Consider the following 17,573-nt stretch of genomic DNA (forward strand, 5'->3'; position numbering starts at 1 on the left):
GCACTGAGCTCCACATTACCCAGGTGCAGGATAGTGGATAGTTACTTGTATATAATATATAGTTACGTGACTTACACTAATGTAAGCGCCGTCGTCGGCATCAGCCGTGGGAGCGTCCGGGTCACAAGCACTGAGCTCCACATTACCCAGGTGCAGGATAGTGGATAGTTACTTGTATATAATATATAGTTACGTGACTTACACTAATAAGCGCCGTCGTCGGCATCAGCCGTGGGGCGTCCGGTCACAAGCACTGAGCTCCACATTACCCAGGTGCAGGATAGTGGATAGTTACTTGTATATAATATATAGTTACGTGACTTACACTAATGTAAGCGCCGTCGTCGGCATCAGCCGTGGAGCGTCCGGGTCACAAGCACTGAGCTCCACATTACCCAGGTGCAGGATAGTGGATAGTTACTTGTATATAATATATAGTTACGTGACTTACACTAATGTAAGCGCCGTCGTCGGCATCAGCCGTGGGGCGTCCGGGTCACAAGCACTGAGCTCCACATTACCCAGGTGCAGGATAGTGGATAGTTACTTGTATATAATATATAGTTACGTGACTTACACTAATGTAAGCGCCGTCGTCGGCATCAGCCGTGGGGCGTCCGGGTCACAAGCACTGAGCTCCACATTACCCAGGTGCAGGATAGTGGATAGTTACTTGTATATAATATATAGTTACGTGACTTACACTAATGTAAGCGCCGTCGTCGGCATCAGCCGTGGAGCGTCCGGGTCACAAGCACTGAGCTCCACATTACCCAGGTGCAGGATAGTGGATAGTTACTTGTATATAATATATAGTTACGTGACTTACACTAATGTAAGCGCCGTCGTCGGCATCAGCCGTGGAGCGTCCGGGTCACAAGCACTGAGCTCCACATTACCCAGGTGCAGGATAGTGGATAGTTACTTGTATATAATATATAGTTACGTGACTTACACTAATGTAAGCGCCGTCGTCGGCATCAGCCGTGGAGCGTCCGGGTCACAAGCACTGAGCTCCACATTACCCAGGTGCAGGATAGTGGATAGTTACTTGTATATAATATATAGTTACGTGACTTACACTAATGTAAGCGCCGTCGTCGGCATCAGCCGTGGGAGCGTCCGGGTCACAAGCACTGAGCTCCACATTACCCAGGTGCAGGATAGTGGATAGTTACTTGTATATAATATATAGTTACGTGACTTACACTAATGTAAGCGCCGTCGTCGGCATCAGCCGTGGGAGCGTCCGGGTCACAAGCACTGAGCTCCACATTACCCAGGTGCAGGATAGTGGATAGTTACTTGTATATAATATATAGTTACGTGACTTACACTAATGTAAGCGCCGTCGTCGGCATCAGCCGTGGGAGCGTCCGGGTCACAAGCACTGAGCTCCACATTACCCAGGTGCAGGATAGTGGATAGTTACTTGTATATAATATATAGTTACGTGACTTACACTAATGTAAGCGCCGTCGTCGGCATCAGCCGGGGCGTCCGGGTCCAGGCACTGAGCTCCACATTACCCAGGTGCAGGATAGTGGATAGTTACTTGTATATAATATATAGTTACGTGACTTACACTAATGTAAGCGCCGTCGTCGGCATCAGCCGTGGGAGCGTCCGGGTCACAAGCACTGAGCTCCACATTACCCAGGTGCAGGATAGTGGATAGTTACTTGTATATAATATATAGTTACGTGACTTACACTAATGTAAGCGCCGTCGTCGGCATCAGCCGTGGGGCGTCCGGGTCACAAGCACTGAGCTCCACATTACCCAGGTGCAGGATAGTGGATAGTTACTTGTATATAATATATAGTTACGTGACTTACACTAATGTAAGCGCCGTCGTCGGCATCAGCCGTGGAGCGTCCGGGTCACAAGCACTGAGCTCCACATTACCCAGGTGCAGGATAGTGGATAGTTACTTGTATATAATATATAGTTACGTGACTTACACTAATGTAAGCGCCGTCGTCGGCATCAGCCGTGGGGCGTCCGGGTCACAAGCACTGAGCTCCACATTACCCAGGTGCAGGATAGTGGATAGTTACTTGTATATAATATATAGTTACGTGACTTACACTAATGTAAGCGCCGTCGTCGGCATCAGCCGTGGGGCGTCCGGGTCACAAGCACTGAGCTCCACATTACCCAGGTGCAGGATAGTGGATAGTTACTTGTATATAATATATAGTTACGTGACTTACACTAATGTAAGCGCCGTCGTCGGCATCAGCCGTGGGAGCGTCCGGGTCACAAGCACTGAGCTCCACATTACCCAGGTGCAGGATAGTGGATAGTTACTTGTATATAATATATAGTTACGTGACTTACACTAATGTAAGCGCCGTCGTCGGCATCAGCCGTGGGAGCGTCCGGGTCACAAGCACTGAGCTCCACATTACCCAGGTGCAGGATAGTGGATAGTTACTTGTATATAATATATAGTTACGTGACTTACACTAATGTAAGCGCCGTCGTCGGCATCAGCCGTGGGAGCGTCCGGGTCACAAGCACTGAGCTCCACATTACCCAGGTGCAGGATAGTGGATAGTTACTTGTATATAATATATAGTTACGTGACTTACACTAATGTAAGCGCCGTCGTCGGCATCAGCCGTGGGAGCGTCCGGGTCACAAGCACTGAGCTCCACATTACCCAGGTGCAGGATAGTGGATAGTTACTTGTATATAATATATAGTTACGTGACTTACACTAATGTAAGCGCCGTCGTCGGCATCAGCCGTGGGGCGTCCGGGTCACAAGCACTGAGCTCCACATTACCCAGGTGCAGGATAGTGGATAGTTACTTGTATATAATATATAGTTACGTGACTTACACTAATGTAAGCGCCGTCGTCGGCATCAGCCGTGGAGCGTCCGGGTCACAAGCACTGAGCTCCACATTACCCAGGTGCAGGATAGTGGATAGTTACTTGTATATAATATATAGTTACGTGACTTACACTAATGTAAGCGCCGTCGTCGGCATCAGCCGTGGGAGCGTCCGGGTCACAAGCACTGAGCTCCACATTACCCAGGTGCAGGATAGTGGATAGTTACTTGTATATATATATAGTTACGTGACTTACACTAATGTAAGCGCCGTCGTCGGCATCAGCCGTGGGAGCGTCCGGGTCACAAGCACTGAGCTCCACATTACCCAGGTGCAGGATAGTGGATAGTTACTTGTATATAATATATAGTTACGTGACTTACACTAATGTAAGCGCCGTCGTCGGCATCAGCCGTGGAGGCGTCCGGGTCACAAGCACTGAGCTCCACATTACCCAGGTGCAGGATAGTGGATAGTTACTTGTATATAATATATAGTTACGTGACTTACACTAATGTAAGCGCCGTCGTCGGCATCAGCCGTGGGGCGTCCGGGTCACAAGCACTGAGCTCCACATTACCCAGGTGCAGGATAGTGGATAGTTACTTGTATATAATATATAGTTACGTGACTTACACTAATGTAAGCGCCGTCGTCGGCATCAGCCGTGGGCGTCCGGGTCACAAGCACTGAGCCCACATTACCCAGGTGCAGGATAGTGGATAGTTACTTGTATATAATATATAGTTACGTGACTTACACTAATGTAAGCGCCGTCGTCGGCATCAGCCGTGGAGCGTCCGGGTCACAAGCACTGAGCTCCACATTACCCAGGTGCAGGATAGTGGATAGTTACTTGTATATAATATATAGTTACGTGACTTACACTAATGTAAGCGCCGTCGTCGGCATCAGCCGTGGGAGCGTCCGGGTCACAAGCACTGAGCTCCACATTACCCAGGTGCAGGATAGTGGATAGTTACTTGTATATAATATATAGTTACGTGACTTACACTAATGTAAGCGCCGTCGTCGGCATCAGCCGTGGGAGCGTCCGGATCACAAGCACTGAGCTCCACATTACCCAGGTGCAGGATAGTGGATAGTTACTTGTATATAATATATAGTTACGTGACTTACACTAATGTAAGCGCCGTCGTCGGCATCAGCCGTGGGAGCGTCCGGGTCACAAGCACTGAGCTCCACATTACCCAGGTGCAGGATAGTGGATAGTTACTTGTATATAATATATAGTTACGTGACTTACACTAATGTAAGCGCCGTCGTCGGCATCAGCCGTGGGAGCGTCCGGGTCACAAGCACTGAGCTCCACATTACCCAGGTGCAGGATAGTGGATAGTTACTTGTATATAATATATAGTTACGTGACTTACACTAATGTAAGCGCCGTCGTCGGCATCAGCCGTGGGAGCGTCCGGGTCACAAGCACTGAGCTCCACATTACCCAGGTGCAGGATAGTGGATAGTTACTTGTATATAATATATAGTTACGTGACTTACACTAATGTAAGCGCCGTCGTCGGCATCAGCCGTGGGGCGTCCGGGTCACAAGCACTGAGCTCCACATTACCCAGGTGCAGGATAGTGGATAGTTACTTGTATATAATATATAGTTACGTGACTTACACTAATGTAAGCGCCGTCGTCGGCATCAGCCGTGGGAGCGTCCGGGTCACAAGCACTGAGCTCCACATTACCCAGGTGCAGGATAGTGGATAGTTACTTGTATATAATATATAGTTACGTGACTTACACTAATGTAAGCGCCGTCGTCGGCATCAGCCGTGGGAGCGTCGGGTCACAAGCACTGAGCTCCACATTACCCAGGTGCAGGATAGTGGATAGTTACTTGTATATAATATATAGTTACGTGACTTACACTAATGTAAGCGCCGTCGTCGGCATCAGCCGTGGGAGCGTCCGGTCACAAGCACTGAGCTCCACATTACCCAGGTGCAGGATAGTGGATAGGATTATAAACATGTCTTGCTGCTCGGTTTCTGTTACTCCTGTAACAAAATATTCAGATTTTAGTCCTATTCGAGCTTAAAGCTGTTTGGAGAATTATCATCATCAGCCAGAACTCTTTCAAACAATATCGCATGACCGCAATATAATAGGTACCATCATACTAAGTATCGACACGATTTCTCCTGGATGTCATATTTTTCCAAAAGCATGTAAAACCATCGCTATGAAACTAAAAATAGAGTGTGGCTAGGAAACTTTTCTAAGAGCTCACACAAGTCTTATACATGATTGTTTTTGTTAGTTTGTAACTACTAGGATTTGATGAAATCTACTATAGAGGTGGCTTGAACGAAAATATGGGCACAACAAAATTTTCCCTTTAGATTTTCAAAGATATTTTGAATCCACGCGGATAATTAATGTACAGAAAAAACAACATAGTTTAAAATAATTTCTGGAGATTTTTGCACATCCTACCACAAATGCGAGTTTATATTTAAAATTTAAATGGCAAACTTACCTAATGTGGTGAGAGCGCTTCTCGTCTCATTAAAGTCCTTAGATCATCAACCCCGTCTATATTTGGACTGCCGCCTTGGTTCAAATAGTGGAACGAGTCCTGATGATCTGAAAATGAACAAAATTAACGCAAACTGCAGGCTAAGGGTATTGGGTTGCCATGGTAACTGTGTTGAGGAGGTCAGATAGGGCAGTCGCTCCTTGTAAAACACTGGCACTCAGCTGCATTGGGTTAGACTGGAAGCCGACCCCAACATAGTTGGGAGATGGCTCGGAGATGATGATGACTGCAGGACACTGACATAAACTGTCGGCCTATAATTAGCCCGATGGTTGGCTAACAGATTATCTTGAAGGTAATCATGAATTTTGTTATTGCTAGGAAGTTTGTTCCACCATTTCTTCTCCCAGCAAAACACCTAGGAAGTAGTCAAGGGCGGGCGTTTTAGGGTCTGTCTTTTGTAAACTTGGCCTTCAAAATATGCTGATTTTCAAAAAACGGTATTGATGAAAATACTAATAAAGGCCAAAAATAAAATGGCTAAAGTGTCGACATGCTGACCCATAGATCATGGGTTCAATCCCAACCTTGGACTATGTTCATGAACCCACTCCAGATTTAAGCAGAATTAACTTAAAACAACCCAATATAAAAAGCAATCTAAAAAATAACCCTTCTCTTATAAGTCGAGTAAAAAGTCAGTAATGTTTTTTATTTCATATAAACCTATAACAGCTTGGTGCAGGGTTCCAAAGAGTGGATCTTATGAAGAAGAACCACAAAAACCACATAGACACTCTTTTCAAAAGGTTCACAATAGTAGTTCACAAAGTACTTACCAAGTTGTAATTCAGGCATATGCCTAGCAGCAGAACATAACTGATAGAAGATATGATAGTTCCTCTCTCCAGCACTCTGGTAGACCACCCTGGACTTCTCCAGTAAATAGGTTCGCATACTAGCCCCGGATATCCGGTATACGTTGTCGAAGTGTATCTCTATGAATTTGCCGAAACGAGATGAGTTGTCGTTACGGGTTGTTTTGCGTTTCCTATGGCCTGTGGACAAGTAAATAAAATTGTTAATGTGATAATAACTCTTGTCTGTCTGTGGGTAACATGATAGTAAAACGGCTAGATAGTTTGAGATAACATAAATATAGTTAAAGTGTCTAGTCTGAGAAGTACCCTGGCTACTTTTATCTGGGCAATAAGAGCAGTTCCCATGGGACGCGGATGAAACGGCGAGCGGAAGATATAAAATGGGCCAAGCTGTCATTGTTGTAAATTTTCAGTAGTCCTTACTTTATCAAGGGGTATCGGGTTGTTGGGTAACTAGGTTGAGGAGGTCAGATATACAGTCGCTTTATGTGGCACAATTGCAGCCAAGTTTGAATAAACGAATTTTCTATTTATTTATTTTTACAGTGATACTCTGCTGCATCTGGTTAAACTGGAAGCTCACAATATTGAGGAGTCTATTGCGCCCCTTCTTACTAGCAGAACACATAGGAACTGTAACGCACATAGTGCCTTTTGGGGACTGTCTCATGAAATGATAATGTTTTTTGGAAACTAATTTTGATTTTCGAAAAAGGTTAGGCAGATGAGTGGTAATCCCTACTATACCAAAGGGTATCGCAGTTAGCCGGTACCATTATAGTTAGAAAAAGGCTACTTGACGAAAACCGATGATGATGAAGACTCTTACCTCCATGATAGGGCTGGAGGCTAGCACCTTCCTCTCGACCTGCGTCTCGCTGGCGTTGCCGCCGACCGCCGCGAAGTAACGCATCGCGTACTTAGCTGATACTGTCTTGCCGGCGCCGGATTCTCCGCTCACTGGAAGAAACAAGATTTATCTTTAAGTAACTATGTTTAAGAGTTAGGGTGCGTCTACACGGTCCATGTGGCTGGAGCAAGTTAACATGCGCAAGTGAGAAGTGACAAGAGCACGCGTATGGGTATTTTGCTTTGGTACATGCGCGTTTCGCTGGACCCGCACGTTTTCAAAATGCATGTAACGTATGCATGTGCCTCAACATGCGCAAGCTACCTGCACCGTGTAGATGCACCCTTTAAGTTGAAGGAAACCTGAAATTTAAAGTCTGAAATCACCAATCCTGCAGAGGCATAATAAATAGACTGATGAAGATGATGATCGCTATTTAAGAGGAGGTTTTCGCTAAGTTACAGACAGACAAGTCAAGAAGGCACTTTAAATGGGTCCTGGCTGTTATTCGAAAATCTGTGGGAGTCATCACTGGTAATCAAAAGCCAAAAAGTCTGACATATAGAGATACCCAAGCAACTAGATATAAAGTCAAAGTCTAATCATTTATTTCATTTAGGCCTTTACAAGCACTTATGAACGTGAAAAATTATAAATAGGTTTGATTCTAGTAGATTAAGGTCAAACAAGCAGTAGCCCTTCTAAAACACGTGGTACTCAGCGTCTCAGCTGCATTCTAAACAATTTGTCAGTCTGACGGCGCTGAGATCCAAGTTACCCGTGTAAAATATACCTAAAGAAAGACCAATACTAAAAGTCCATATTTGTCCTTCTGAAACTTACCAATGATACTCTGATCCCTTCTCTCTCGCTCTAACTTGGTGTATGCCTCCTCTGACACGGCGAATATATGCGGGTCTAGATCACCCATGGATTGACCGCGGTAAGCCATTATTGTTTCATCACCTGGAAACGAATATTTAAAGAAATTAGCAGAAACTACAAATATCACAGAAGTAAAAGACTTATCTATGCACTTTTTAAAATGGGAAATATTTTAGTTTACGTTTTTAAACTATTGTTACATATATTGAGTACTAGCTTTTGCCCGCAACTTCGTTCGCGTGGAATAGTGACTACCAGCAGATTTTTGATTTGACCAATAGATGGCGCTATATGTCCGGAATAATTTTATTTTTATTTTTTTTTGTAATAAAAACTATCCTATGTCCTTTCTCAAGTTTCAAACTATGTCTGTACCAAATTTCACACAAATCGGTTCAGTAGTTTAGGCGTGAAGAAAAGACAGACAGACAGACAGACAGAGTTACTTTCGCATTTATAATATTAGTTTGTATTGTATATGAAGTATTACTGTAAATATGACCAAATCAATTTTAATTTCTTATTAGAATCATTATTTTCAAGTAGATATGGTAAGAAAGAATGTTACTTGTGAGATGACGGCAGATAGAAGTGTATGGAAGAAGAACACATGCTGCGCCGACCCCAAATAAAATTGGGATAAGGGCAGGAGGATGATGATTAGAATCATTATTTTCACAAGCAGATATATATATATATACATATATAGTCTGAAATCACCAACCCACATTGAGCAAGCGTGGTGATGAATGCTCAATCCTTCTCCGTGTGAGAGGAGGCCGAAGCCCAGCAGTGGGACTATAAAAGGCTGATGATTAGAATCGGTACATACATAAAAATGTTTTTTACTTACCATATATAGGCAAATCATAGTAAGGATTGATGGCGACTAAAACAATCCCACAGTATGTGTAGATGGCGTTGCGGTCGCAGAATCTGTGGGTAAAAGATAATAATTTTAAGTGCTTGTGACTAATTCAATGTTTTAATTTTAATTACAAAGGGGTGATTGATGATTACATGATGATGAGATGATTACATAAGAGAGTACTTTACGAAGTACATACGGAAATAAATAAAAAGTACATGAGAGGGTAAAACAGGAATTGTTTGTTTAACCCCAAAAGCTCCGAATTACTAAAGGGATATGAAAAATTCTTTCACTATTGGAAAATTGGGAAGCTAGATTATCCCCGAGTAACATAGGCTATATTATGTCCGGTAAAACACCCAGTAATGTATATAGTTATAGTATTTTTATTAATTTTTCTAATAAAATCGAATTATAATAATCTTTAGGGACGGAACCCTCATATCTCTTTGTCACCCTACACATTCACAAGGACGTTACTAATACCTTCAATTTTAAACCTTAAAACAAAGTGCTTAAGATTGCTTTTCGTACAAACAATATTTAGCAACAATGCCATAGTTATTTTGAACCTTATAGTCATGTTCATAAGATTGCTTTTCGTTTAAATAACATACAAACAATATTTAGCACCAATGCCATAGTCAAATGAATCATTATTTAAACAAGTGCTATGTTTTGTGAGATTGTGAAACTTACAACATTATCAGAACTTATGGGTAAAATTCTTATTCGGTTATTCATAAGTTAGATAATTTAATCTCTCGATTCCACCTCTATCATCAATTGCCTGGATTTTTCCTACTATTTTCGGGTACCAGTCTCATACTACTTAATATGATAAAGAGGAACATTTGTTTGTTTGTACCCTAACAGCTCCGAAACTCCTGAACCGATTTGAAAATATATGTCACTGTTGGAAAGGTACACTCTTCCCGAGCAACATAGGCTATGTTTTGTCCAGGTACTGGCAGTAATTCCAACGGGACGCGGGTGAAAAAATTCAAATAAATGTTTCTTTCTTTCTAAAACGTTTTAGATGAAACATAGGCTACTTCTTATTCAAGTGCGAGACGTATTTCAGTTCTATAGGAACCCGTATGAAACCGCTGGGAACAGCTAGGCCGAAGAGTTTATTTATTTGCGTGCTTGAAAATGCTTCAGTAATTACAGGTCCGAACTGAAAAATTCTTTCGATGGCCCATTTATTTTGAGACAAGCTATTTGCCTAATTTTTGCCTGGTACATAAAAGTAATCCCCTAAAAACGCAGGTCAAACCTCCGTCGAAGTATAGTAAATAAATAAATCGGCCTATACGGTACAGATTTCACATACACAAACTACATAGCTATAGTATCATCGTCACTGTTATCAGCCGCTATCTGAACGTGATTCACGGATTTCGTCATGCGTTTGTACGGAAATGTGTTTATTTATCGTCGTTTGTATGAAGTGGGCTGAATTATCCGTGCTTGATCCCGAATAGGGAACTCCTTGGTTATAAAATGTTGATAGAAAGTTTGTTTTGCGTCGTTATGTTGTCATGAGTCATGACTGAAAAAGCGATTGAGCTATTGGGAAAGCCCTTTCAGATACCAAACTAACAGGTTTCATCAAAATCCCTTCAATATACGAAAGAGTTAAAGACAGAGCATTTATATTACTAGCCGTTTTCACGTGGTTTCAACCCCGTCCCATGGGAACTACTTACTGGCCGTACTGGGTAAAATTAAATTAAAATTTTGGAGCCTTTACAAATAAACAAACAAAAACGTTTCTTATTAAATTGTTTAGAGACAGTCCATTCTTATAACAAATTAGTAAGTTTTGTCAAAATCCGTTCAATAGTACCTATTTACGTGGAAGTGAAAACATTCACACATCTAATGGATTAAATTAAGTGGATTTTGATAAAACTTGGCAATAATATAGCTTGGTTTCAGAGTGACATACAAGCTACTTTTATCCATATGCGGTGAGTAGATTCCTCGGGAAGCAGCAACCACGGGAAATAACTACTTATCGATACTTTTAATATCGAAGTTAGAGTATATCTTCTAACCAAAAAACTAAAAGGAATCCTTACTATCATTGTACATGCGTAATTACTTGGTTGCCTACTACGATTTCACGGTTAAATGACTGACCCAATTTAGATGTAATTTGATACGGAAGTAGCTTGAACCCGGACTACATAGCATTTTAGGTTGTGTGGAATAGTTTCTTCAGGCTGCGAGTGAAGTAGACATAAATAATAGGTGCCCTGTTTAGTCAGAAGTCAGAAAGTCTGACAACTAGTCTCACCAAGGGATGGGTATCAAGTTGTCTGGGTAACTGACTTAAGGTCAGGTAGGTAGTTGCTCTATACACTGGTACTCAGCTGCGTCGAGTAAGTGAAGCCGACCCCAGAACAATTGGTAAAAGGCTAGGCAGTGAGCTACCTCTGCCCTGGTATACAAAGTGCTCCAGAAGGAACATGGGGTTTTAATGAGCAACAGTCAAACCTTCCTGCTTCACCCACATTGGAAGAGATTATTTGATTACCAGTCCCATGAGAACTACTCCACGCACCCGGATAAAAGCCTATAGTCGACCTCACCAAAGGGGCTGTATTACACTGAAATAATTTTTCAAATCGCTCCAGTAGTACCTACCTACCTGATAATAGCGCTTTCAAATTATTCAGCTTTATAATATTAGTATAGAGCCGTTAAGAATTCCGTACCTAAGAAGTGCATTCTGTAGTGGTCAAATATTAGGTCCAAAATTGTCATCAACTCTCAAAAGAAAAGAAGTGTCGCTGTTGCTCTTACTTACCTAACTCTAAGGTTATGAAGAACAGCAGGCTCGTGGAGATACGACAATGACGTCAGGTCATTCTGCCCGATCAGGAGCGAAGGATTCCGGAGAGGGGCATCTTGCCCTCATCTTTGATCTGTTGGGTAAGAAACAGGTTATTAGCTGCCGAATACATCAAAGAGTTATAAAATCCTGAAATCCCTAGATTTTGCCGATGCCTGAAATGTCACGCAAAAGTTTCAAGCTTAAAGGGCAAGTTTTCAATAAAACAGAATATAAAAAGTAAAACCCCAAAACCATAAATGATAAACCAAATCTGTCAAAAACGCAAATGTCATCTGTCATTTCGAATTTTGCCGCTTTAACCAAGTACAATATTTATTTACACAAATATCCCGTAATTTATTGAATTTTTGTGATCAAATACCTGATGTTCTGGCGTACCCCACTCCTCCCATTGGCACGTAATCACTAATTAACTTTAATTGGTCCATGAATACTATCGTGATTGGTTCACGCCACACTGACAATTTTGACAATACATTATGACATCAAGCATTTCTTTGAGAGAAAGGGTAAGCAGGGAGACAGCTTAAAACATGGAAGGAAAGATGAGTACAGATGCCATAATGCAGGTAGGTCTGGTGTCTTCTTTTAGGTCACGTTTAGGCAAGGTGGGCATGACCAAAACAATCAGTTACGAGTGAACTGACGAGGCGTTCGGGTTCTTTGAGACATCTATCAAAGATTTTGGTATTACAAAATCGGGCGAGTTCTAAAGAAGGCCCCTCGAACCAAAATTGAAAGAAAATATGGACGTCATCTTATCCTTATTTATGCTATATTTATCAATATTCTTTCTGCTGATACATAAATAAAAATACGTAACTTGATTGACCCCAAACCAGGGTGGTTGACACCATTGATCAATTGACCTACTTTCTATGGGGTACCGAAGAAACGCGATTCTATCAGAGCATGCTGTATTATAAACGCTGTGAGAGAATCGCCTTTATATTTGGCGGTATTTATTTATAACACAATTTCATTAATAACTTCACAAATTGTATATGCCATGCTACACAAGTTTTATTATTATATTATATCTAGCCTGTAGTGTCCCACTGCTGGGCAAAGGCCTCCCATCTCGCTTCCACTCTTCCCGATCTTTCGATCGTGTCCACCAATCCGGACGATAGGCGTCTAGTTCGTCACGCCATCTCTTCCGGGGCCTACCCCTGCGATGTCCATCCTGAGGTGTCCACTGGGTGATAATAGTGGCCCATCTCTCCGGATGCATTCGGCTGATTGGCCAATAATTGTGTAGCATATACAATTATAATATTACAATTTTATATAATGCTGGTTAAAATAATTCAAAGATATTATTTTGGACACACATGACTGAATAATTTTGGAGGAAAACTACCTAGGAGGACTCTACGTACGAGACGTTTTCCTCCAAAATTACTAATTAAACCTGGACAGAAATTAATTATGGAATCATGCATTGCTTTGCGGAAATCCTTACCATACAATGTTAGGAAAAATATATAACGTTATTTTTTCTGTATTTAAAAGTCTGAAATCACTAACACGCCTTGAGCCATGGTTATTAATGCTCTTTTATTCTCAGTATGAGAAGAAGCCTGTGCCCTGCAATGGGACAATAAAAGGCTAATAACATAAACATACACATGAAAAATATATACTGACCTTTATCTGTCTGATCTCTCCGGACTGGTCTATCTTCACGATGAGCACACCGGACCGGTAGTCGGAAGTCACTGTGGCACTCTCCCATACCTTCTCTGGATGCTCCACCCATATCCGGGCACCCTGGGGAAATAAATAGTAACATTTAATCATCATACTAATATTACCAAGGCTTTGTGAAGATGTATGTCTGTGTGTTTGTAACTTCTGCATGTGTAAGTGGCTGAAAGGATTTTGCTGCAGCTTGGCAGTAATATAGCTTATACATCAGAATAACATATGGGCTTCTTTTGTCCGGCTGTGGAAAGTAGCTCCCTCAGGACACGGGGAAACCATGAGAGAAAGCTTGTAGTAATAAATATTAAGCCTGGACTTAAAGAGAGGAAGTCAGACACGTTGGTTAGGGCTCTAGATAAAACTAATTATTATTTTTGTTATGAGACAATTTATTCCTGTTTAAAAATATATTTATTCACGTTAAGTTAAAACAGCAATTTTAGAATCAAATAACAGTATAAATGCCAATAAATATGGTTCCTAAAGTTCTTACAATCGCAAGTAGTTTCATAGTAGTATTTCAACATATTTTGTAACAACATAACATGACATAATAATATGTAAATTCATTTTAAAGGCACCATTTAAATTAAGGTATTTTATGGTTGAATTTAATATATAAGGAAGTTTATAATAATATTTACATATAAAGTACAAGTTGACATGACCACCCACAAAAGCTATAAAATGGTGGACACCATAAAATCTAAATAAATAAATAAATTAAAATAGTCCTTCCACTATCCATAAAACAATATTGTAAATATAGTATTTTGAAAACCAAGTTTGTATGTACTTTCTAAGTACATACATATATCTTGGACACCAATGTCTGTGTTTCACAGGGCACGTTAAACTGTAGGTCCCGGCTGTCATATGAACATCCTTGGCAGTCATTATGGGTAGTCAAAACCAGTCTAACAACCCCAAGGGATGTAGAGTGCCTGGGCAACTGGGTTGAGGAGGTCAGATAGGCAGTCGCTCCATGTAAAACACAGTGCTCAGCTGCATCCGGTTGGACTGGAAGCGACCCCAACATAGTTGGGAAAAGGCTAGGCAGATGATATTTTTATGGATTCTGGATAAGAACTGGTTTCATTATAGACGACCTCGATGGCGCAATGGTCACCATGCCGGACCGTCGAACCTGAGGTCCCGGGTTCGATTCCGGTTCGGTCGACATTTGTGTGATGAGCATGCTTGTTGGCCGTGGTCTGGGTGTTACGATATGTATTTATAAATATGTATTTATGTAGCTATATGTAGTTTATCAGTTGTGTTAGCACCCATAACACAAGTTAATTAATAACTTACCATGGGGCTAACCGACCGTGTGTGAAAATGTGTCCGACATATTATGTCCCGACATATTATATTATCTATGAGATTGTTCAATTCTATTCTATGTTCTTTATAAGGGCAGTCGCTCCTTGTAAAGCACTGGTACTTGCTACATCCAGTTAGACTGGAAGCCGACCCCAACATAGTTGGGCAAAAGGTTCAGAGGCTGATGTTTTTATAAGGTAATTTGGAGTGAACACAAAGCATTCATTACCAGAAAATCTTAATATTTATTAATGTAACACATTAGCTGTCAATCCCAATATTCGATCTATGTGTTATTTTGCTTACTGGAGATAGGAATCTGACATTATTTAACAAGGTTTATGTCAAAATTCTATCTCTATTTACCAAATGCCAAATGAATGGATAGATATAATATTGGAAATGGCTCTGTTACATAATTCATTACCAAGAGAGGTGAAACTGGCCCCTTAAAAGACCATTAGCATAAGATTAACATTGCTTTGAATAAAAACAAGAAATAATGGCCTTGATTTGTCAAGAATTTGTTATGATAATTAATAAATGCATTAAGAAATGCATTTTAAATATTTAGTTGTTTGTTTGAATGTTGGTATGACATCATAGTCAACATTTTCATGTTTTCATTTGTAAACTTTTGTTATGGCATATTAAACCTTATTTCTGTAACCTTAAATCAGTTTTTACGATACTAATGTATTGTAATGCATTCTAAAATCAAATCAATGCATAAAGATTACAACTATGATTATTTTTCTATAGATATCTATGATTTTATGTACATGACAACTAAAAAGTTTGCAATCAAAATGACATTTGTAAAAAAATGCTAAAAATTAAAAGGCAATTTTTGTCATAAAGATAACACGATATGCATTGAAACATATGATAAGTTAATTTAATAACATATTTATAATCTTAAGATAAAGATCAGAATGGCATTTTACAGTTTTTTAATTAACTTCATATAACAGTGAGTACCCAAGCACTGTGTAATTGCAATATAAATAATTCATGAGCAAAATATATCTCACTAATCTAGACAGTAAAAGTGATATGCTAACAAGCATATCAACAAGATTATTTAAAGGAAATCATATTGATTTCGCCATTTCGGAAATAATGAGGATTTCTGAGTAGTTTGAAGAATGGTCAGTCAGTGTATTGTTTGTTTAATGTTTTAAAAATGGAACACTAGGGCGAATTGTAGCGACGTGAAATCTGACGTCATCACGGAACTCGTAATATTCCCTGACACGACAAATATTTATAAATGTAGCTGAATTAGCGATAGCCCAATACACAAATTGAAATGACGTCCCATTCAATTAAATGAAGAAGGTCAATCGTAAACAGTCGACTGTTCTGATTACATTTATTTAATTACTATAATTAACAATTACTCTAATAAAGTGCTGAATTCATCAATGAAATGATACTACAAGAGTTTAATTGACTTCAAGTTCTAAATTCGAAATAATACGTCCACGAAAAACAAAATACAATCAAATACTTTTACTTGAAAGGTTTACCTTCGTATACAACTCCTTCGTTGTCATTTTGATATTTTATTTTTTGCTTGATTACTTGAACAAATGATTAGTGTTATTTCATTATTTTACCACGGGTTCACAACTTAAATGTTCCATTTTATTAAAGTAAGGTAGATTCGAAATACGATTTTTCCGAATGCGAAACGTCACTGCAATGTTATTGACATTTTAATTTCAGTGTTATCAGTTTTTATCACAATAATAAAATTATTTGAGCACCAAAGAGTTTCATTTCACACTGTGGGAATATATCATGATTTCTACAAGGAAGCGAATTCTTATTGGAATCTAATTGTAGGACAAAACATTTGACAACAATACAAATTGAAAGTTCCACTTTATCTATAAAGTTCCCACGGTCGGGGCTGCCATGATAAAATATGTGGATCTAGGACAAATCTACGGTTCATTTCACGCAGTCTTATGAAAGGAATCTATTGGTTATTGATTTTTTATAGTAGTTTCATTAAACTTAAAATTATTTTAATAATAAAATTTGCTTTAGTCTTTTGTAATTTGTTTGTGTTGTAATTTGTCTTTTTATTAGAAAAAAATAAATTGGTAAAACTTGTACAATCATTTAATGAAGTCAAAAATTTTGAGAATTTTTATATTTTTCGCTTCATCAGCTTCCAGTTGAAAACTTATATTAACTCAAAGATTTCACACGCAAAGAGAACTACTGCCTGCAACCCGACAAGAAATAGCCTAAGTTATTTCTTGTTACATCAACTGTCTGCCAATGAAAGACCTAAAAAGAATTAAAATCGGTTAAATCATTTTAAACAAGACAGATAGATATATTTTTTTTTGAAAATGTTGTTTTGGTATGTTGGTCGTGTATAAATAATTGTTTTATTTAATTTTACGAGATACCTGAGATAGGAGAGAAAAAGTACCTCGCCAATTAAGACTCCTGTGATAATAATTATTGTTTCCAAACAGGAACCAGTGATATTAACTTTTGTGTAGGCGCTTTTAAAGTTTTTCCTTGCCTTTTATATTTTTCGTATTCCAACTTCGCAAATAGTCGGAAAAATAATTGAAGTGGGTTGGTTAGAATTAACAAAACTGAACTTTTAAAATAAAACACACTTTTCAAGGTAAACTATTAAATAGGGATACTCTTAAAATGGGCACGGTAGGTAAGCTTCATAAAATACGTAATTGGGGAATAAATTAAACAAAATGTTACTGTTTTTAAGCATTTATTTCTACATATCCAGTATCCAGCCTTTATGAGAGATCAAAAACATTATTATTTAAGTTATTTTTC

At 39.7% G+C, this 17,573-nt stretch overlaps 1 protein-coding gene across 1 annotated transcript; it reads right to left on the reverse strand.

The window, feature by feature from the left end:
* Nucleotides 1–4,773: 4,773 nt before the first annotated feature.
* On the reverse strand, nucleotides 4,774–16,646 carry LOC135118913 (unconventional myosin-Vb-like). Its single transcript, XM_064042060.1, has 9 exons — nucleotides 16,277–16,646; nucleotides 13,362–13,484; nucleotides 11,664–11,781; nucleotides 8,828–8,910; nucleotides 7,933–8,055; nucleotides 7,069–7,199; nucleotides 6,198–6,416; nucleotides 5,359–5,465; nucleotides 4,774–4,876 (listed from the first exon to the last, which is right to left on the reverse strand). Exons 5-7 carry the CDS (start codon nucleotides 8,039–8,041, stop codon nucleotides 6,357–6,359), a joined length of 300 nt encoding a protein of 99 aa, XP_063898130.1. The 5' UTR covers nucleotides 8,042–8,055; nucleotides 8,828–8,910; nucleotides 11,664–11,781; nucleotides 13,362–13,484; nucleotides 16,277–16,646; the 3' UTR covers nucleotides 4,774–4,876; nucleotides 5,359–5,465; nucleotides 6,198–6,356.
* Between the last annotated feature and the right edge of the window lie 927 nt (nucleotides 16,647–17,573).

This window comes from Helicoverpa armigera, chromosome 27 (assembly GCF_030705265.1).
Source record: "Helicoverpa armigera isolate CAAS_96S chromosome 27, ASM3070526v1, whole genome shotgun sequence".
NCBI classification, from domain to species: Eukaryota; Metazoa; Arthropoda; class Insecta; order Lepidoptera; family Noctuidae; genus Helicoverpa; species Helicoverpa armigera.